The sequence below is a fragment of the Cervus canadensis genome, chromosome 4 (assembly GCF_019320065.1).
Source record: "Cervus canadensis isolate Bull #8, Minnesota chromosome 4, ASM1932006v1, whole genome shotgun sequence".
NCBI classification, from domain to species: domain Eukaryota; kingdom Metazoa; phylum Chordata; class Mammalia; order Artiodactyla; family Cervidae; genus Cervus; species Cervus canadensis.
The window spans coordinates 43,408,924-43,430,325 of NC_057389.1; the positions used below are offsets into that span (position 1 = coordinate 43,408,924).

The 21,402-nt window shown below is 48.3% G+C and overlaps 1 protein-coding gene across 2 annotated transcripts in view; it reads right to left on the reverse strand.

Moving 5' to 3' along the window:
• Nucleotides 1–21,402, reverse strand: part of GALNT10 (polypeptide N-acetylgalactosaminyltransferase 10) — a 215,832-nt gene that overhangs the window by 10,990 nt on the left and 183,440 nt on the right. For both annotated transcript variants that reach the window (XM_043464892.1, XM_043464893.1), the window contains exons 8-9: nucleotides 7,154–7,261; nucleotides 1,500–1,721 (exon numbers count right to left, since the gene is read on the reverse strand). In XM_043464892.1, the coding sequence (XP_043320827.1) occupies nucleotides 1,500–1,721; nucleotides 7,154–7,261 (330 nt within the window). The remainder of the gene's footprint in view (nucleotides 1–1,499; nucleotides 1,722–7,153; nucleotides 7,262–21,402) is intronic.

A 21,402-nucleotide genomic window follows, 5' to 3' on the forward strand; every position in this document is an offset into this window, starting at 1 on the left:
GATTTCTATGAGAATCAATCACCGCCCTTTCCACCTTAGAATGGACTTCTGTCACTTACAACAGAAGGAGCCCCAGCGTGTATGCTCCCCTTCCACAAGTCCCCTTATACCCATCTCTGAGTGGTCTTCTCAGCCAGAGACCCAGGAGCCGGGATGCGGTGATGGACTGTCTGCCTCCTCTAGCGGGACTGGCTTCTTGGGTGTGTGACGAGGGCAGCGGCACAGGGTCCCTTACTCAGAGTCTACGATTGGTTTAAAACTCTGCTGTCACTGTCTAAAATGTCCTAATAATTTTATCTTTGGACCTGTAAGTGAAATCTCATGGGATAACAGAGCATGCACGTGGGCAGAGGTGACACAGACTCTATGAGCACCTGCTGTTCCTCTCTGCCGAGCTCACATACAGCATCTCTGAGTCCCTGCAGCACAGTCCCTGGGGCCCCCACAGGCACGGGAACTCAGCAACGCTCAAAGCAAGTAGGGGCTGAGGGGGTCACAGCTGCGTCTGTGCTGGCAGAGGGGTGCTGGCCTGTCCCAGAGGCTACACCCTCCTTTCCAACCAGAACGGGCTTCAGCTTCACAAAAGAACACATCCAAGACACAGGAGGGACTGGGAAACCCTATCGTGTCCTTTCTTTCTTTCCGGCTGCACTGGGCCTTCGTTGCGGTGTGCAGGCTTCTCATCGTGGCGGCTTCTCTTGTTGCGGAGCACAGGCTCTAGGGCGCCTGGGCTGCAGTAGTTGGGTCACGAGGTCTTAGCTGCCCCGCAGCATGTGGAACCTTCCCAGACCAGGGATCAAAACCGAGTCCCCGGCATTGGCAGGCAGATTCTTAACCACAGGACCACCAGGGAAGTCTGTGTCCTTTCGTTCTTGCGTTAATCCCCTGGATGACCCAACTACTTCAGCAGCAAATAGCACAGAAGCAAAGGGAAGCAGGGGGCAACCTAGAGTTCCTTTTCCTTCAGTTCTTTCCCACTCATCAGGAAGATGTTGATAGGATGTGTACAACATCAAGAAGTGAAATAAATACAGCTGAGTGAGTTCTGTGGTGTTTCCACGGCTCTGGTAAGAAATACATATGCATGGGTGAGGTCTACAATATGGATTGTGAAATTTCACCAGTTGTACACAAATTGAATGTTCTCTTTGCCTTTAAAACTGGCACTGCAGATCATAAAGATGAATAGTAAAATTCATGCTAATAATTTAAAGTTTTAATTTTTTTCTACTTGTAACATTAAATAGAGAACAAACAAAAACCACCACCCCAAGGCTAAGAAGAGAGACCAGAGAAAGAAAGGAGAAAGTTTTGTGTGTTATACCTCTACTGGCACTTTTTAGATGACGCTAAGCTTTTTTTTTTTTAAAATTTTAATTGAAATATAGTTTATTTACAGTGTTGTGTTACCGGCACTTTTTTCTCTAAATTGTGGACCCTGCACGTGCATTTTGACTCGAAGACCTATTTATGTTGCGGGCCCTAGCCTTCACACTCACCTCACCCCAGGCTGCTGCCGGGGGCTCCACGGGTGGGTAGAATTGGGGCAGATCCCAGGCGATCTTGGTCATAAACCACTTGAAACTCTTGCAGTTCAGGGAGCTACGGAGCTTTTTCTGGGCAGTCACGTCCCCAGCGGACAGGTGTCGGTACTCTGGGCGGCGCTGGTAGATGTGCTCCGCGTACTCGTCCATCCACACCTCCGCCACTCGCTTCAGATTCTGAAGGAGACGGGCAGGTGCAAGCGTCAGGCTCTCCGTAGGGTCAAGGAGGGCAGGGGGTGCAAACAGGGGTCTGTGAGGTTGAAGTCAACCTTTCTTATTTTATGTTTTATCAAGCGCTGTAGCCACACTGTTTTTAAACCTTCAATATTTCCATTTTTTTATTCAACATTTTAAGAGCTCTATAGCTGACGGTTGAGTAAATACACTGCAGCCGGTTTTCTTGACCATCTTGCACGCCTTCCTTCCTAGAGATTGCCTCCCACTGAATTTGGGGACCCACCCCTGCCATTTAAGATGGCAGAAGCCACGTGACCCAGCCTGGCCAATGGGAAAATAGATAGCAGGGACATACGGATTGGTCAGGAATGAGCATGTGACCTCGCTCAAGCCAATCAGAACCAAGATGCATTAGTCCTGGAAGAATTGCTGGGTAAGATCCGATGGGTAAGATGCCAGGGAGAGCCGCTGGGGCATTTGAAAACCCCGTCCAAGGTTAGGTCATCCCAGAATGAGGCAGAGCTGAGGGATAGAGCCAGGAACACTTTACTCTTTTGGTTCCAGAATCCAGCCTTGTCTGAAGCCAGAACTAGCACAGAGCTTTCCATTTACATAGGTCAGTCACTTGGCTTTCTGCTTAACCCAATTTGAGTTGGGCTTTTGTCACATTCAACTAAGAGTTCTGCCCAAGTTGGCTGGTAAAAACGAATTACAATTTGCAACCAGGAGGTAAAATTCCCTCAGCAGCTAGAATTTTTAACAATCCTTTGAGGTATTAAGGTTGCTGCCACTTTTATTACGAAGCATAAAGATAATTAAAAAAATGATAACCATATTCCTCGCAAGTCAAAGCAACAAGAGGTGAGGAAATATCCTGTTTATGAGTAGATTTGGAGAGAAAGGAAAAGTGAATTCTTCTGTGTAACTGTGATGAAAATCTCTCACTCCATCCGCAGTGTAGACTCCACCTGCTGACAACCTCTTACTTGGCTTGGAAGAGCAAAACATCAGAGTTCAGGGGAAATTCCCTGCTCTTAAACATCTTCCTCCAACCCCAGGCTGTTGCCAGGATACCGCTCCCCTCCCATTTTATTCTTTAGGCTTTATCATATCATTTTCCCCCTTTTGCAATCCAGATTTCCTTCTGAAGAATAAAAGTGAGTTAGCACATCAGCCACACACACTTCAGTGTAAATGACTGCCCTAGAAGCAGAAGGTAAGGCTGCAGTTGGCAAATGTTTTCTGTAAAGGGCCAGACAGTAAACATTTTAGGCACTGTAGACCATGTGGTCTCAGCTCTGATGTTCCTATAAAGCAGCCCTAGACACTGCATCAATGAATGGGTGTGGTTGTGTTCCAATCAAACTTTATGGACACTGAAATTTGATTTTTCATGTGTCACAAAATATTATTATTCTTTTGATTTTTTCCCCCTAAGCTATTTAAAAATGTAAAAACTATTCTTAGCTCATAGGTCACACAAAAATACTTTGCTGACTGCTGAGTAAGGAGAAGGGAAGCCTTGGTATTGAAGCTGAAACTCCTCACTTTTGCTGGCTCTGAGTTTGGGAGTAGGAAACTACAAAATTTCTTGCCGCTGCCTCATTTTTTCTTGAGTTCTGAAGAGGTTGACAGTGGGTCAGCAATCAACTCAGGAACATTGTTATCCCCACCAGGCCCCTGCACGGCAGAGGCTGGGTTTAATTTAAAACTGAGACCTGGGAATTCCCTGGCAGTTTGGTGGCTAGGACTCCACGCTGTCACTCCTGAGGGCCCATGTTCAATCCTTGGTTGGGGAACTAAGATCCCACAAGCCATGCAGTGCAGTACCCCCCCCCCCCCCCCCCCCCCCCGCACCGTCTGCTAAAAAAAATAAAAAATAACAACAATAAAAAGCAACTGTGTTGAGAGGAAGTTGAAGGCCTAAAGGGGCCAGCACATGTGAACACTCTCCTTTTCTTGGTCTTCCACTCAGGTCCTCTGGCTCACTGGTTATCTGAAGCCACAGAGATGATGAGGGACCATCATGGTTTTCTCTCCAACCACAGGCAAGGATGGCCAAACTGACCAAGGAAAGGTGCTGAAATTCACCAGTGTTCTTTTTAAAGGAGCAAATCAAATAATATTCTAATTTTAACTGATACTTAAATTACTATTTTAATGAGTATTATATTTTCCGGACGGTTTAGTAAGTCATTTCTCCCAGATCTTGAACTTTTGTACAGTTACTGGACCAAAGTAAGGACCTTTACATTTATGTCTATTACTTCTCTCCTTGCTAGAGTCATGAAAAGGACTCTGAGATTTTAGTGGGCTGTGGGTTCCTCTTATCCTTACCCTTGAAAGTAAAAGTGAAAGTTGCTCAGTCCTGTCCGACTCTTTGCGACCCCATGGAGTGTAGTCCGTGGAATTTTCCAGGCCAGAATACTGGAGTGGGTAGCTGTTCCCTTCTCCAGGAGATCTTCCCAGCCTAGGGATCGAGCACCTTCCTTTGATACCTGGGTTGGGAAGATCTCTTGGAGAAGGCAGTGGCAACCCACTGCAGTAATCTTGCCTGGGAAATCCCGTGGACAGAGGAGCCTGGCAGGCTACACAGTCCACGGGGTCACAAAGAGTCGGATATGACTTAGTGACTGAACAACAACAACGCCTTTCTAGTTCTGGGTTCCAGTCCTACCTGAGGCTCCCCGTGCTTTTCTTATGCTTGGATCACAGTCCTTTGCCCAGAATCCTGGAATAAGTCTCTAAACAAAAGTCAACTTTTGTTTCATCGAGCTTGATTGGGTTTCTGTTACTGCCTTCCCAAAGACCCCTTGGCCAGAGGCACAGGTGAGAAGGGTCTTTAGCAAATTTAGTGAACAAACTGCCTGGTTACTGGTTCTTGAGGCAGGCGAGCTGGTGGCCATTCATTCTTCGTGAATCGCGGTTCTACTGCTGCCTGTCTCTTTGTCCTTCCAAGTCTGTACACCTTTAGTAAGATTTTGCTTATCCTCTTTATCTGTCTGTCTTGGGGCTTTCAGAATATCTCTTCTCAAATCTATCAATACGATGTTCTAGGAGATAATGCTCTAGAAGGATCTGGTTGATAAAACACTGAGAAAAACATGTAAATTATAATTTGGAACTAAGCAAAAATAGTTAGATACTGTGATAAAAAGTCAGGAGACCTTGATTGAGGCACCTTTGATCCTGCCAGCTTACATGGGCACCACGCAGACTGCTAACGGATTTAAAGCCAACAGATTGACTCAGTAGTGACTGGTGAAAAAAGAAGCTGAAATGTTACAACACAGGATTCAGATAAGACATTGAAATCAACTTCCCAACCTTGTTAATACTGATGCCAACACATACTGGTAATAACAATAGCAATCACTATTTAAAGGATAATCACTCTGTGCCAGGCACCAATTAGACCTAAGTGGGTTTGAATTCTGGCTCTAGTTACTTTGTGTCTTTACATTTCACTGTCCTCATTTCTAAAATGATTAAAAACAAGTTGAGAACTAAGCGAGGTAAGTACGTAAGATGTCAACTTTGAACAAGGCCTGGCTCACAGGAAGTTTTTGTTCATCCATGGATCAATAAACAGGGAGTGATGGTGTGTATTTCCCAGGTGAGTCATATTGACATGACAGCTCTGGTCAGGGAAAGGAGTTTGGGAGTGGTCCTTCTCAGGGGTCTGAGGTGTCTCAATGGTCCCACAGTCTCCAGGAGCTGGAAGAGTCACAGTCTTGGGCTTACTGAGAGACTCTGGAGTCTTTCTGTCTGGCACCTTCTTCTGGGATTGCCAAAAATATTTCAGAGGAAACGTGATTTCTGCCTCTCCTGCAGAACTAGAAATCACACCTGCATGGGACCAGGCTGTCCCAAGCAGGGATAGCTGGTGTGGCTGTCGTTGGAATCTTCGACCACTAGAGGGCACTGCTGGCTCTCTTTTCCATCAACACCAGTCCCTGTAGCAGCCCAGTCCAGCATCCTGGAAGACTACTGCCCCTCTGACCATCTTGGTCTTCCTTGTAAGTTGCAGAACAAGGACTCTTTCGACCTGGGCTGCAATTCTGCACATCGCTGATTGTCAGGTGACAAGGGAGGGAGAGGCAGTGGCCTGGGCAGGAGGCTGTGTGGACTGAAGCCAAACAGGTTGGCAAGGAGGGATCTTCAGGGGTAGGGTGAGGGTCTCTAAGAGGCAAAGCTATACTGTGACCCTTCCAGATCCCCCAAACTTCCTGGCTTTCTTTACCCTCTGAGATTCCGCCCCCCATCTCCCCCAACCTTCATTGTTCTTTTGCAGTCATCTTGATTTTTTCAAGACTCTTAATATTTTAAAATTTATTATTATGGCTTAGTGAAATATTAATAATACAAAACAAATAAAAATTTCTGGCTATTTCCATTTGTAGATAATGGCCACTAATTAGAGTGATGATTGATATAAACCATTTTAAGGCAATAAAACATTTTAACATAGAATTTTGGGCATGAACATGGAGAGGGGATGAGGAGAGGACACTGACATTTATTAACCACCACTGTGCCCAGACCTTTCAGATACCATCTCATGCATGAGCGTGCTCAGTCGCTTCAGTTGTGTCTGACTCTTTGTGACCTTATGAACTGTGGCCCACCAGGCTCCTCTGTCCATGGGGATTCGCCAGGCAAGAATACTGGAGTGGGTTGCCATGCCCTCCTCCAGGGGATCTTCCCAACCCAGGGATCGAACCCATGTCTCTTATGTCTCCTGCATTGGCAGGTGGGTTCTTTACCACTAGTGCCATCTGAGAAACTCTAAGTACCATCTCAGTCTTTCTCAAACATGCCACTCTACCTATATTAACTTTTATCTAACAAGTTTCTTTAAATCACCCCTGGTCTAACTTGGCACTAACTTTAGCTTTATCCTAAGTCACAATGTCTGTGAAATCATGAATTTGCTACACTAATCCACATATAATTTAAACACATGGAAATAAAAATGTTCCTATGTCTACCACCTAAAATCACCTCCCTGGTCACACTTTGGGAAACTGAATTATCTCCTTAAGTCTTCTGGCCATGCTAAGAGTTGGAAAAAGTGAGCTTCCTTGAAGCAGAGGAGTAAACAGAGCCTAAGAGCAAGCCTCCCAAGGTTACAGAGCTAGTAAGTGACTAAGCAGGGCTTTAAGTAAGTTTTTAAATTTTTTCACGTATTTATTTATTTTGGCTGTGCTGTGAGGCTTGTGAGATCTTAGTTACCCAACCAGGGCTTGAAGCTATGCCCTTGGCAGTGAAAGCTTGGAGTCTCAACCGCTGGACCGTGAGGGAATTCCTTGGCGGGTGGGGATGGCGCACATCCTCACACCTGGGGACCACGAGGCCTAGGGCATGGGGTGCCTCTGATCTGCTGAAGTCACAGGCCAACCTCTCACCTCCTAGGGAAGCTACCAGCTTACCCGGGCCAGGCTGACTCCAGCAGGCACCTTGTAGGGCACGTACTTCCTGTAGATATGGCCCACCCTGGAGCAGGGAATGTCCTCCATGCGACCTCCACACATCCACACCTGCAGGATGAGAAGTGAGAGATGATATTTCTGCCCCCAGTTCACAGCCTCCTCAAAGGCCAGCGTTCCTTTGTGCATCCCTAGAAAGCATCAGCTTGGATTGTGTACTAAAGCCCCCATTCACAGGACCAGGGATGTAGGAAAACACAGTGATGACAAGAGCAGCAAAAACAGCTCAAGGCATCGAGTGCTGACTCCAGGCCAAACACTCTGCTGTGAGCTTCACACGCAGTTTCACGGAAGCCTCATCAGAAAACCCATAACGTTAGGTAGTAACGGAGCTCCATTTTACAGATGAATAAACAGAGGCTCAGAGAAGCTAAGAAACCTCTCTGAGGTCACAGGGTTAGCATGTGGTACAGCCAGAAATTTAAACGCAGTTTGTGCTGACTCTGAAGAAAGCTGAGAGCTGAAGAATTAATGCTTTTGAACTGTGGTGTTGGAGAAGACTCTTGAGAGTCCCTTGGACTGCAAGGAGATCCAACCAGTCCATCCTAAAGGAAATCCTGAGTCTTCATTGGAAGGACTGATGCTGAAGCTTAAACTCCAATACTTTGGCCACTTGATATGAAGAACTGACTCACTGGAAAAGACCCTGATGCTGGGAAAGACTGAAGGCAGGAGGAGAAGGGGACGACAGAGGATGAGATGGTTGGACGGCATCACTGACTCAATGGACATGAGTTTGAGTAAACTCTAGGAGTTGGTGATGGACAGGGAGGCCTGACATGCTGCAGTCCATGGGGTTGCAAAGAGTTGGACATGACTGAGCGACTGAAGTGAATTGAACTGAGCTGACTCGAGTCTGAGCTCTGGATAAGTGTCAGAATTATAAGGGGGCATGGAGGGCTGTGATGATCACTTCGCACTTTGTGCTGGTAGGGACTAGGCTGTGTATTTGCTGACTTCGGCACTGGCTGCTGGGTTCCCTGTTGGGCCTTAAACCTCTTGCTGGGTCACCCTGAGCAGTCACCTTCTCCCGCCCTGACTCCCCCGCAGGCTGGCTCGCTCAGCTGCGCAGCCGGGCCCTGCTGTCTGCAGTGTGGGAGTCGGTGCTGCTCCTGAGTCTCCCTTCATAACCGGCATCACAGAGATCCCCTGAGTAGGAACTCTGGTCTGATGGCAAAATAGGAGAATTCTTAACAAGTACAGTCAACCGTCTTAGAGGCCCAGCCTAAACAGACCCCCTTCTGGCAGTCCTGGGTTCAAATCCCGACTCGATCACTATCCAGCGTTGTGACTTGGATGATGGCACTTAACTTCTCTGAGGCTGTTTCCTCATCTGTAAAGGATGAAATGAGGTAGGTTCAGGGGATGAGGTATTTTAGGTGAGGAGCTTACCACAAGACCTGGCACCGAGTCACAGCAGTGTGAGATACTGCAATGATGGGTTCATACATTTGGCTAATATTTGTGGACTGCCTGCTGTATGTCAAACACTGCGCTGGGCACATACAGCGGTGAATAAGTTGGCCAAGGCCCCTGCTCTCATGGAGGTGGAGTGTGCTGGCCAGCCTTGGAGATGCCCCCCAGGGACCCCCGTGTCCCAGTATTTGCACCCTTAGGCAGTTCCCTCCCAAAAGAGCCAAATGAGGACTGGCCTGTGTAACCAACAAGATGCTACAGAAATGATGGCCATGAAGGACGCTGTGGCTTCCATCTTGCTCCCTGGGATCACTTGCTCTGGGGCAGCCAGCTGCCACATTGTGAGGACCCTCAAACAGCCCCGTGGAGAGGCATAGGTCGTGAGGAGCTGAGGTCTCCTGCTAAGAGTCCTGACTTGCCCACCATAGCTTAGAAGTGGATCCTCCAGACCCAGTCAAGCCTTCAGATGACTGCAGCCCTGGCTGACACAACTGCGTGACAGACCCAGGCAGAACTATCTCACTTAGCCACTCCCAAATCCTTGACCCTCCAAGACTTTGAGATAATAACTGTCTACTGCCACTTTGAGATTATTTTTTCCTGTGGCAGTAGATACCTAATACAGGGACTTTCAGATGGCGATGTGCACTCTTCAGAAGCCAAAGCAAGGTAACTAGATGGACTCATCGGACAGACAGATGGGATATGCTGCATTACCCCCACCTGTCAGGGAAAGCCGCCCCAGGAAGGAAACAGTCATATCCCACGAGGGGATAGGCACATATGGGACTGCAATTAGTGGAAATGCTGCTTGGAGAAATGCAATTATATTCTGGTCTTGGGGGAGAGAAAAAAAATCGAGCAAGTGAATAGAACAGAACATTGGTCTCGAGATAATGGGCTCCTGATGGTAGATTAATGTCAGGACCAAGCCAAGAAGTTTATTTTCAAAGCAGGAGATATTGATCAGGCGCCAGCATCCTATAACAATAACTCTTCCTTTATACAGAGTGACTGATGTGGAAGCGATGCTTTTGTCTGGCGGATATTGCCCGGGTCGCTGGGCCGCCCCTGCCTTGAGGGAGGCGGAGTGGCACAGAGCAGGTGGGGCACACCTTCCCCTGCTCTATGTTGAATGTCTTCTGGGCAGTGGACTAGGCTGGCATCCAGCTCTCTCGACTCCATATTAAACTTGCATTAGCTAACGAGGCTGTGTCTCCGGCTTTGCCTGGCAAGGAGCCTTCCTTTATGCAGATGGATTTCCAGATCCTTCTCTGTGCTGTGACCTCGGGATTCTTTGGCCGTGACCACGCTGGCCATCAGTCTGAAGGTTCCTGAGGGTGACCCTGATCTACTCAGAGGTCTGAGGCAGCCAAATGCCCTCAGATTCCCAGGATGTCCAGAGCCCAGGAGGAATCCTGGTTTTGGACAATGGCTTCCCTGCCCTGGACCTGACTCACTGACAGCTGAGTCAGAATGCAAACTGCCTTCCGAGAGATGCATACCTGTTCAGTGAAAGCTGCTGCCAACCGCCGAGTTCCCTGGGAGCACCTGAGCAGTCTGAGCAGCTCTGGGTACATCCAACCCTAAAGAACTCCCTCTGGAGCTTCCCCGGTGGTCCAGTAGTTAAGAATCCACCTTGCAATACAAGGACACTGGTCTGATCCCTGGTCCAGGAAGATCCCACATGCTGCAGAACACTAAGACTGTGTACCACAACTACTGAGCCAGCACTCTAGAGCCCAAGAGCCACAACTGCTGAGCCCGTGTGCTACAGATACTAAAGCCCACAAGCCTACAGCCGGTGCTCTGCAACAAGGGAAGCCACTCTGAAGGCGTGGATTCAGTTTCAGGTTCTGCCACCAAGTCAGTCAGAAAAACGACATCATCTCTTTGTGCTTCACTTTCTCCATGTGGGAAATCAGGCCACAGGATATATGAAAACAAAAAATATGACAGTGTTGGGTGAAAGGGCAAATACTATATCATTTCAAGGTGATTGTATTTCTCATCCTTTCGCAAAGAGAAATGAGTAGCCCCTGCTTGCCATAATTAGAGCACCACAAGGAAGAGTAGCCCCTGCTTGTTGTAATTAGAGAAAGGCCACATGCAGCAATGAAGACCTACCACAGCCAAAAATTAAAACAAATAAATCCTAAAAAAAACAAAAAAACAAAAAACCACACTGTGGCCACTCAGAACACATCATACACAGTAGGCACCACCCCGCTGTGGTGTTCACTGTTTATCTGGCAGGATCCTGAGGCTGCAGGGGATTTTCCATCTAGGGACATGATAAAAGCTGGAGGCATTGACTTATTTCCTGACTGGCTCTGGGCTGGGGAGATGGACTCCAGGTTCAGCTCCTGGCCCAGGGTACCTACCTGTGTACCTTCAGGCCCCCCACCTCCCTGCCTTTACAGCAGAGGACAGCAGCCCCCCAAGACCCACAACAACCACAGCAAGGGGGTGGTATGAGCAGACAGTCTTTTCTAAGGCCAGTGCCACCAGTGCAGCCGCGTGACCGGGGGCATGAGAGTCACTGCTACCTCGCAAGGCTGCCGAGACGGCCTGAGACAAGCCGTGAAGAGCACTCAGCTGGATGCCGGGCCACAGCAAACCTGATTAGTGTTACTCACTTCTCTTTGCGAAAGGACGAGAAGTACCACTGCCTTGAAATGATACACCCAACACCATCAGCTTTTTTTTTTTTTTAATATCCTATGGCCCGATTTCCCACATGGAGAAAGTGAAGCGCAAAGAGATGGTGTCGTTTTTCTGACTGACTTGGTGGCAGAACCTGAAACTGACCAGGAGGATGACAGGGCCAGGCGGGAGGGGCAGAGTCACCGGGCCTGGCTGCCCGAGGGGTTCTTCTGTCCCCCAGGTAACATAGAGGCAGGAGAAGGGCCCCGCTGGGGGCAGAGGGGAGAGGCGCTGCAGAGCCACCCACATTTGGCCAGGACCCGGTCACATTTGGATGGGAACAAAGACTGGCGGCTGAGATGGCATCTTACAGCCCTTCTCTGGAGTTAGCCGTCTTGCCTCCCTCGCTCTCTGTGCCCTCTGCTCCTGGGCCTGCTCAGGGAGCCCAGGTCCAGCGCAAGGAATTTCTGAGCACACTCTGCCAGCTTGTTTCCCGGTGCCGCTTCCTCTGCACCACAGCCTTCTCCCTGGAAGCACCATGCCACTAGACAAGTACAAATCTAATTGTAAAAGCGTGCTCCCCATTCATTTCCACTGCTGCTTTGATTTATTTTATTAGCAAACTTCCTTTGTGTGATGACAGGCTTCATTACAGTGTCTATAAAAGACAATTACTCGCTCTTATCTCCTAAACTGAGGAGGAAAGAAACGAGTGGTGATGAGCATCAGGAAGACACAATGGGCCCTGGAGACCACGTGTCAGAGCGGCCGTCCCGCAGAGGGGATGCGCCAGCAAGTGGGGTGGGAAGAAACCTCTCTCTCAAGGGAATGGCTGCCTGGAAACCGATCGGGAATGGACAGGCATCCTACCTGCCCATGGAAGGGAGAAGCCATCAGCCAGCTATGGCTTTTGCTGTTGGCAGCTCGGCTGAGGACCCCAGTGAAGTCCAAACCCTATTCACCAGTGCTTGGGAGCTGCTGCATCAATTAAGAGAATAATCATCACCAATTATTCCACATTATCTGTGAGTTTAGGAAGAACAGAGGGTAGTGGTGATGAGCTCGGTTCCGGCTCTTAAGCAAGTTTTGTGAATCTGAAAGCCTCAGTTTCCTCATCTGCAATATGGGGTGAATATGGGGTGAATTACTGTGCCTCCCTCCTAGGGATGAGGTAATGCTGAGGCACACAGGACTCCGAGCAAACCCAATGTTGTCACCTGGGCACGTGGCAGCTGGCTCTACTGGTGGGACACGCCACATACAGGCCATACAACTTCCCTCAGGAAAGAAGGAATGACATTGGATCCATGTCTTCCAGAAGTTCATACTATTTTGGACATATTAGGTTGTTCTGAACAACAAGATACTGTTTTAGGAAAGGATCTCACTCATGGTAGTTTTAGATGCTTATAATGGTTACCAGGTTCAGTTGGTAAAAGAGGAAAAAAGCCCAACTTTAGTTTTTAAAAATCCATTTAAATTTATTTCTAGGTTAATATATTATTTTACTGGAGTGGGTATCCTTTCCCTTCTCCAGGGGATCTTCCCAACCCAGGGATCAAACCCAGGTCTCCTGCATTGCAGGCGGATTCTTTACCAACTGAGCTATGAGGGAAGCCCAATATTATTTTATATATCAATAACATACTTTAAAGCATATGTGTGTCTAAATTAATAAACTAAACATCTGGTTGTTTCAGTGATATCCTGAGGTGTTTAGTCAACTTGGCCAAAAACTGGGGGGTGGCCGCCGTACATTAGAGCTTTTTCCCCTTAATAAATGACTTAAGTTGTAGGATCTGTTAGGTTTTGGCTCCCATATGATACAGAGCCATCTCACAACCACCCAGTGAGGGAGGTACTGCCATACCTCTCACATGTGAGGAAAGTGAGGCTGGTGAGCTCCAGCGCCTTCCCCAGGGCTCACAGCTCGTACGTGGCAGAGCCCAGAGTGGAATCCAGGGTGGGGGCCCTCAGAACTAGGCCGGTCTGAGACTGCACTTTGATCTTTTTCAAGCCTAGTCCTGACCCTATCATGGTCTTCCACAAAGACCCCTCTTGGTACTCATATTGTTTGCAGGACAAAGCGGTCACCCGAGGCTTGCAGTCAAGGCCTCTGCCCCCTGTTCCAGCCACCTCTGACCTGTCCACACACCCTGGATGCTGTGGGAGTCAGCTGCAGGGCACTCATGTTTCTCTGTTGGGCACGTGTGCTTTTCTTTCCATGAACAGTGCAACCTGGTACAGACATTCATTCATTCACACATAGGCTGGTCAGCCTTGCTCTAAAGCCCTGCTGGAAGCGATGAATCAGAAACTGGCAGCCAAGGATGGACCTAACGATATAGAGCCTTGAAAGTGGGGTGACGGTGTTGGTACCTGTGAGCCACCCTGCCAACCACCGTGGGATCTTTTCACACCCCAGCCTGAGCCTCCACTCTGCGGAAGGCCTCACTGACTCATTACAGCCATGATTTCCAATCCTGAGTGAGCATCAGAATCACCAGGGGAGCCTGCTAAAACACAGACTGCTGGGCCCCACTCCTATGATGTCTGACTTGGCAGGTCTGCGTGGCGTCTGGGAATTTACACGTCTAACAAATTCCTGGCGATGCTGGTGCTGCTGGGCTGGGGACCACTTTGAGAACGAGCTTAGCTGGATTAGAGACAGCCCTTCTCAGGACAGTGGCAATGCCAGTTCTCACTATGCCTTTAGACAGCGCTGTGAGTTTGGGGTTGTCAGTGTCCTTTCAGTGAGAAAATAAAGGTTCATCCCAAAAGGCAGGTGAGCTGTCCCAGGTCTTGCTGGGAGTTCATTTCAGAGCTGGGCCTGGAGCCAAGGTCTCTGGCCTCTGTCTCACCAGCCTCAAAGCTTCTCCTATTCCTGTCTTCCTGCAACCGCAGCCCATACACATTGACCACAATGCTGACATTAACAGCTATCATAATTGATTGTTTATAATGCACCAAGAGCTGAGCTAAGCTTTTAACACATTTTGACTAATATCGTGCTCACACCCACCCTATGAAGTAAGGGTCATTCTATTGCCACTTTACAGATGAAGAAATTCAGAGAGGTTAAGTCACTTTCCCAAGGTCACACAGCCACTAGCTGATGGAGCTTGTACCAGAACCCAGGTGGTGTGATTTCAAAGCCAATGTACTTTATCCTCGGGCTGTTCTGCTTCCTTTTTTAACATGAAGGTTTTCATCCAAACAGCTACCACTCACTGACTGCCTTCTTTTTGTCTGTCTCTAGGCCAAACAAATGTTTTATGCCATTTAGTTTTTTATAACCTCTGAAGAAGTTGTTATTGCCATTTTTAGTGATAAAAGACTGAAGCAGGAAGAGATGGTTGTGTGCTGGTTAAGGAGTGATGTATACCACAGGTGACCCTCGGGCCTCCGAGCCTTTTTCCTGGAGGAATGGTGGGAGGGGCAGGTGCCCACAGAGACATTCATGGAATCTTAAATGGCTGCTCAAAGTCAGGGGCAGAATGCCTCCCTGTTCCCGGCAGACAGCTCTTAGAAAGTCTGGGTACACATGACCAGGAGGAAAACGCTGCACACAGCAGAGCAAGTTCCCAGCATCCTCAGATAATCCAGCGAAGGAAGGAGCCAGCGCTGGGTTCCCGGCAGCGATGCTGCAACTGGTCTGAGTCAGAGGGGGCTGGACAGGGCAGTGGAAGGGATGGGAGAGGTGATGGCAGGCTGGCACTTGCGTGGGGGCCCCAAACACCCTCCCAGGTGGCAACTTAACTCCTTTGGGGTTGGTTCTGACTTCTGGGGCCCTGCTCTAGGCTGCCCCCTCCCTCCAGGTGGAGTGAGATAAGCGCTGGGCTGAGAGTCAGGACATTTGGAGTTCGGCCCTGGCTCTGCCACCTGCCAGCACTCAGGCATTAGGTCACAGCACCACCACCCCTCACCAGCTTCTGCTGTGTGTTCTGTTTTCTTTTCATACACCGTGTTTCACTTAATCCTCCTGATGACGCTGTGAGCTCTATGGAAGCAAGGTCTGGGAGTTTTCTAAATCTGCACAAGGCAGTCTGGGACTGGCGTTGGACTAAGCAAACCCCACCCCTGAGGCCTCCTGCCTCTGTTCAGACGTGTGGGTTTCCCTCTGGGAACAAGGCTCTCTCTGGTCCCCTCGTGTGGCTCTCTGTCACTCCCTTGCTCAGCTGATCCTGCTCCAAGAGGCCCTCAGGAGGTCTCCATCTCACTCTCCCAGAGCGGGGGGCTGCTGCCTCTGCCTCCTGGAACAGACCTGGACTCAGGGGGCGCCATCCTTCCCTAGGGGTTCCTCACTGTGACTCCCTTCTCTGTGGGCCTCACTTGGGGGAAACTCCTCCCTGAACTGGCAAATGGCCCTAACAAAGCACTGGGAGGTATGCGGGAGGGGTGGGCCGAGAGGGTTGAAAAAAATAACAGTTTTTCCTTATTGTTAAACCTAATTTCTCTCCTGTTTCTAGAAGTGATATGTGTGATGATGAACACATTCAATGCTACAGAAACACATGGATAGGAAGGGACAGCCTCACTGCAGCCCTTCCACCCTAGATGCCCCAAGGGGGTGAGAAACTTTCAAGGCACCATGGGTCAGAGGACAGCACAGCAGAGGCTCGGTCTGAAGTCAGAGGACAGGGCTGAAAACCCCGCTCCAACCACGCGATGTTATGAGTGCTCAGTAAACATTAGCTGGTGTAATGATACTCTTCTCAGGTTTTGTTGTTGTTGTTGTTTGCATTTGTCACATTTTAAAAAAAAGATATATTTATTCATTTATGGCTACACTGGGTCTTCGTTGCTGCACGCACGGTTTCTCTAGTTGTGGCGAGGAGAGGGGCTACTCTTCATAACGGTGTGCAGGCTTCTCATTGCAGTGGATTCTGTTACGAAGCACAGGCTCTAGGGGTGAGGGCTTAAGTAGTTGTGGTACAAGGCTGAGTTGTCCTTCAGCATGTGGGATCTTCCCGGACCAGGGACTGAAGCTGTGTCCCCTGCATTGGCAGGTGGATTCTTTACCATTGAGCCACCAGGGCCCTGCATTTGTCATATTTTTGAATACTAAACATGGGACTATATATATATCACGCAATTTTTTACATCTTTTAAAATTTACTTTTGGGCACATCAAACTTCTTTTATATAATATTTCACTGCTGGGATGTGCTCTAACTTATGTATCCTCTAAGATCTCACACTGAAGGTCATTTTCAGTCTTCCCCTCTGGTAAGTAACACTTCAACAAATAGCTCCTGCCTCAATCTTTGCTCTGTCTCTCTCGGCTAAACTCCTGAGGGTGGAATTTTGGGTCAAAGAATGTGCTTGTTTTGAAATGTAACAGATTTTGCCAAATTGCTAACAAAAGATATGCCCACTTTCATTGTCCCAAAGCCCATGTCCTTCTCACACTAGCTCAGCCACGTTGCCCTGTGGACACTTCTCCAGGAGCTCAGCGTTGAAGACATCCTAACCTCAGCCTCCTGAGGATGCTGGGCAATCCCCTTCTTGCTCATCCTGCCACCAACCACCTCTAATCCGAACCACTCTCGTGCTCATGTAAGGCCAAGGGCTTTCTCTACAGCATCTTATTTGAGCCTACCTTGGATAGGAAGGAAAACTCTATCAGGATCATGCGGGATGGGAGGGCCAGAGAGGTCAAGCGACTGGCCCTGTCTCCAGGTGGACAGGTAGCAGAGATGAGAAGCCAGTGCTCTGCCTTCTTGCTGAGTACTTTCTCATTACACCACCAGTACCCAAAGATGGAGATGTAAGTCTGGGAAGGGCAGCATGAAGGAAGGATATCAGATAGGAATTGATGCCACTAACAGGTATTTAAAACACCTATGATGGGCCAGGAACTAGGGTACGGAGATGAATAAGACTCCCTCCCTGCCTCCAGGGAGCTCAGAGTATAGCTGGGGAGACAGGTCAATCTTTGGGTCATGTCAGTGGGAGGAATTTGGAGACACGCTGGAAGTGACCCTGGGGTGGCCCCTAATCATCACAGGGAGCTCAGGTTAAGGTTGAGAGGAGGCATAAGACAGGCTGAGCCCAGAAAGATGAGTATGGGTTGGCCAGACTAAGGAAGGGCACTTCAGGAAAAATGAACAGTGCATGCCCCCAAAGATGGCAAAGCATGTGATCCTGGGGCTTGCGAGCATCCCACATGGCTGGGTGAGGTGGACCTCTGTGGTTTGCCATGTCCTGCCTCTGTTCTGCACACAGTGCCTAGACTTTCCTTTGGGGAACCAGCTCATCCCACCTTCCTGGCTCCAGGATGGGCATGTGACTGATCAGATTCAGACAGCAGCTGACCAGTCAGAACACTGCTTGGGGATAGGCAAGAACCAGAAGGTCAGAGACTTGACTTGGCGACTTACTATAGGAATGAGGGGAAAAAGAAACTCTTCCCACTGGGCTGCTGGGTATTTCCATGAGAGAAAGCCTGCCTGAGAGGGAAGTCACCCAGATGAAAGCAGAGCTGAGGGACTAAGGGAGATGGAGCCTGGATGAGATGGGTTAGTCTCTGGTTCCAGCTGGACCTGGAGGATCTACCCTGGAATTTCAGTCGTGTGGGCCAATCAATTCTGACTTTTTTTGCTTAAGCCAGTTTGACCAGGATATTGGTTATCTGTTACTAAGAGTCTAGACTAATGCAATGGGGAGGAGGGTGGAGAGAAAGCAAGGAATGGTAAGCACCTCATGGAGGTGGGGGCAGGCCAGGCTACAGGGTTAAAGAGTTATCTGACCACCAGAACTGGGAAGAGTGTAACTGCCAGGCAGGAGAACTCTCTTAGTGTGACTGTGCCTTTTATAAAGAAAAGCTGTTGACTAAGAAGAAAAGAGTCAATGACTCTTCTAGAAATTTCAGAGCCTTCGGAACATCTTTTTTACGGTTTTCCCATCAGGATAGATGGCCTGGTCTGAAATTGGAGCCAAATTATTAATCCATCAGCCCTGATGGCATGTATCAAATTATCTTAATTTCTGAAAATACACTCATGCTTTTCAGACCAGTCTCTCTTCTCTGTCACCAAGAAGAAAAGGGAGCCCAGCAGAGATTAATCAGAGGCAATTTGGCCCTTTGTAAATGCCCTGCTCTGGCTGAAACTGAACACCCGGCATTTCAGGCAGACAACTGGGCTCCCCTGTGCCCTCACCGCTGTGGGCAAGCCTGCCCGGGAGACAGTGTGCTGGCAAAGGGGCTGCTGCTGGCTCCACAGCCTGAGAGAGAAAGCCAAGGGAGAAGGGTCTCCCTCCCAGACCTGGGGGACACCTCGTTACACAGTCTCATTTCCTCTCCAGAGTGGAGGAGATAATTGGATCAAATGGAAACAGGAGCCAGCCTCCCTCCCCCTCCCGGATGAGAGACCTCATCGCCCATTACTGAGTCTTTTGTAAATAAACTGTGGGGGGAGAATGCCATTTGTTCTGCCACGATTGCCTGATGACCATCATCAGATGGGTCTTTGAAAAACACAGAATGAGATCATTTTGGGTTTTAGAAATTCCTTTGTGCTCCTTTCTCTACCATCACCACTCTCCACGGACTTTCCGAAGGGGGACTTTCTGACCAGGGAGGCTGGTTCAGGCAATGACATAGCTGGTCTGAGTAGTCAGCCAACAATTATTTATTAAGTGCTTTCTCCCTGTCGGGCAATCCTTTTGGTTCTTGGGATACAACAAGCAAAGATTATTATACTGTTGACGTTCATATTCTGGTGAGAACTCAGAACTCTCATGTGTCCATTTCTGGAAACAAACTTCATAAGTTAAGTTTGTTTAACTGGTAAATTGAGGAACTGTGAAGTTAAAACTCTTCTGATGCCTTATGTGTGATTCTACTGTACCTGTAAGGATGTGGCATTTGGGAAACTAAATTGCAAGGGCTAGAGATTATAAATGACATATGTGCTATCACCCACCAAACCTGCACCCATGGCAGACATCACTAATCAATCACCACTCCTTTTCTGAACGCAGTCTCACAATACATATTCACACAATAAGGGGCAGCCTCTACTGAAGGACCAGAGTTGGTTGGGAGAGCAAAACTATTTTTGACTTAGACTGCTTACTAATTCAATTCACTGAGAGGCTGTAGAATCGCCTAGTAAATTAACCCCAAGAGGGGGTTAACTGCCCCCAGGAGGAGGCAAAAACTGAGAAGGAAGTAAGAGATTGCAGAGAAACCTCTCAGGCTAGTTTTCCTCTCAAGCGCTCTCACGTCCCTGCAGAGGCCTGTACAACACGGCAGGTCAGAGCGCAGACCCTGCAGTCAGGTAGGCCTGGGTTCATGTCCTGCTTCTGTTAGTTCTAACTGTGTGGGACCTTGGTCTGAACTCCACTTGCCTCCCTGTGAAATAGGTATAATAATGATTCCACCCTCCTAGGGCTGTTGTAAGGATTAAATAAGACAACACGTGTGAAGTGCTCTGCACAGGGTCCTGCCAGCTCTGATCCAGGCTGCACCTGAGTTGCTGCATACCAGAGTGGATGGATGCTTCTTGACAGCTGGCATCGCTCTGACTGGCTGGTGCCATCATGATTGCTAAATATTTTTAATGTTACTCCTGGATTTTAATATTAGTTTTATTTAAAGGGCTGGCTCCCTTATGGGAGATAACTTCAGAAATCTGAAGGTAAAATGGAAAAAGACTGTTTTTCAAACCAAAATAATGTTTCAGGAGAATTCTAGGTTGTTTTCTTGCTCAGTTCAGTTCAGTCACTCAGTTGTGTCCAACTCTTTGCAACCCCATGGACTGCAGCATGCCAGGCTTTCCTGCCCATCACCAACTCCCGCAGTTTACTCAAACTCATGTCCATTGAGTCGGTGATGCCATCCAACCATCTCATCCTCTGTCATCCCCTTCTCTTCCTGCCTTCAATCTTTCCCAGCATCAGAGTCTTTTCCAATGAGTCAGTTCTTCACATCAGGTGGCCAAAGAATTAATGTCCCCCACTCTGAACTGCTCACCCAGTGGCAGTGACAATGACAATAATGAAAATAATTTTTCATTATTTATTATTTCATTATTTCAGGATATTTATTGAGAAGCACCTAAAAAGAACAGCCTTATTTAATCCTCTCAACAACCCTGTGAAGATTAGAGGGTCACTATACCCATTCTATGGAAGTAGAAACTGAGGTTCAGACGGATAAGGACTCTTTGTCCAAGATCACACAGCTGGTACAAAGCAGCAGAGCTACAACCTGACCTAGGCAATCTAACCCCAGCACCGAAGCCTTAACTGTTGTGTGTGTGACAATGGTCCTTTGCCTAGGAAGTAGATGCCAGACTCGGTGGACATCAGGGTTGTGCATTCATAGGACTCAGCCCAGTAATGCTGCTGGCCATTCCTCATGGGCTGGGGATATATCTTACCAAGGGTTCCAGGGGTGTTAGAAGCAGGCCCTAGCCAACCACAGGGGCACAAAACAAGATAGTCTTCCCTACAGATGGACAAAGCCTTCATTCTTCACTTGAGATCAATAAAAAAATCCAATAAAAAGGGGCAGAAGTTGGCCTCAGAAGTTTGTGTAGTTAACTAGTAACCATCGTCTCCTTTACTACCATTATCAGAAGATTCTACAGCCCATGGATTGGTCTAATAGCTTATAGTAAATATTTATTCTCCAACTCTTTAATAATTTCTACCAGTTATTAACTGGTGGCTGTGTCCCCAGGTTGGGTGCTAACCATTTTCTAGATATTATCTCATTTAATCTTCACAAACGTTCTGTAAGGTAGGTAGCCTTACTATCCTCTTACATGAGGAAAGAAAGCTCAGAGAGGTAATCTAACTTGCCCCAAGCCACACTGCTACTGAGTAGTGATGTTGGGATTGGAGCCCAGGCTTTTCTGATGCCACAACTTGAGCTCTTAGCCCCTGGTTTCTGTATATCAAACTCCAGCAGGGACAGACACAAAGGGAAAACTTGAGACAGGTGGCCAGGAACCACTAAGGACAAGGCGGCCTCTGTGAGGCCCGGGATCGTTCTCAGAGCAGAGCTTCCCACCAGCCTGTGTGTCCTGTTCGACTATCTGGCTCTCTCTTCCCCTCTGCTGGTGTGCTGGGCGTCTCAATGGTGACACACTATCTCTTTAGTGGAAATGAGGCCTGTC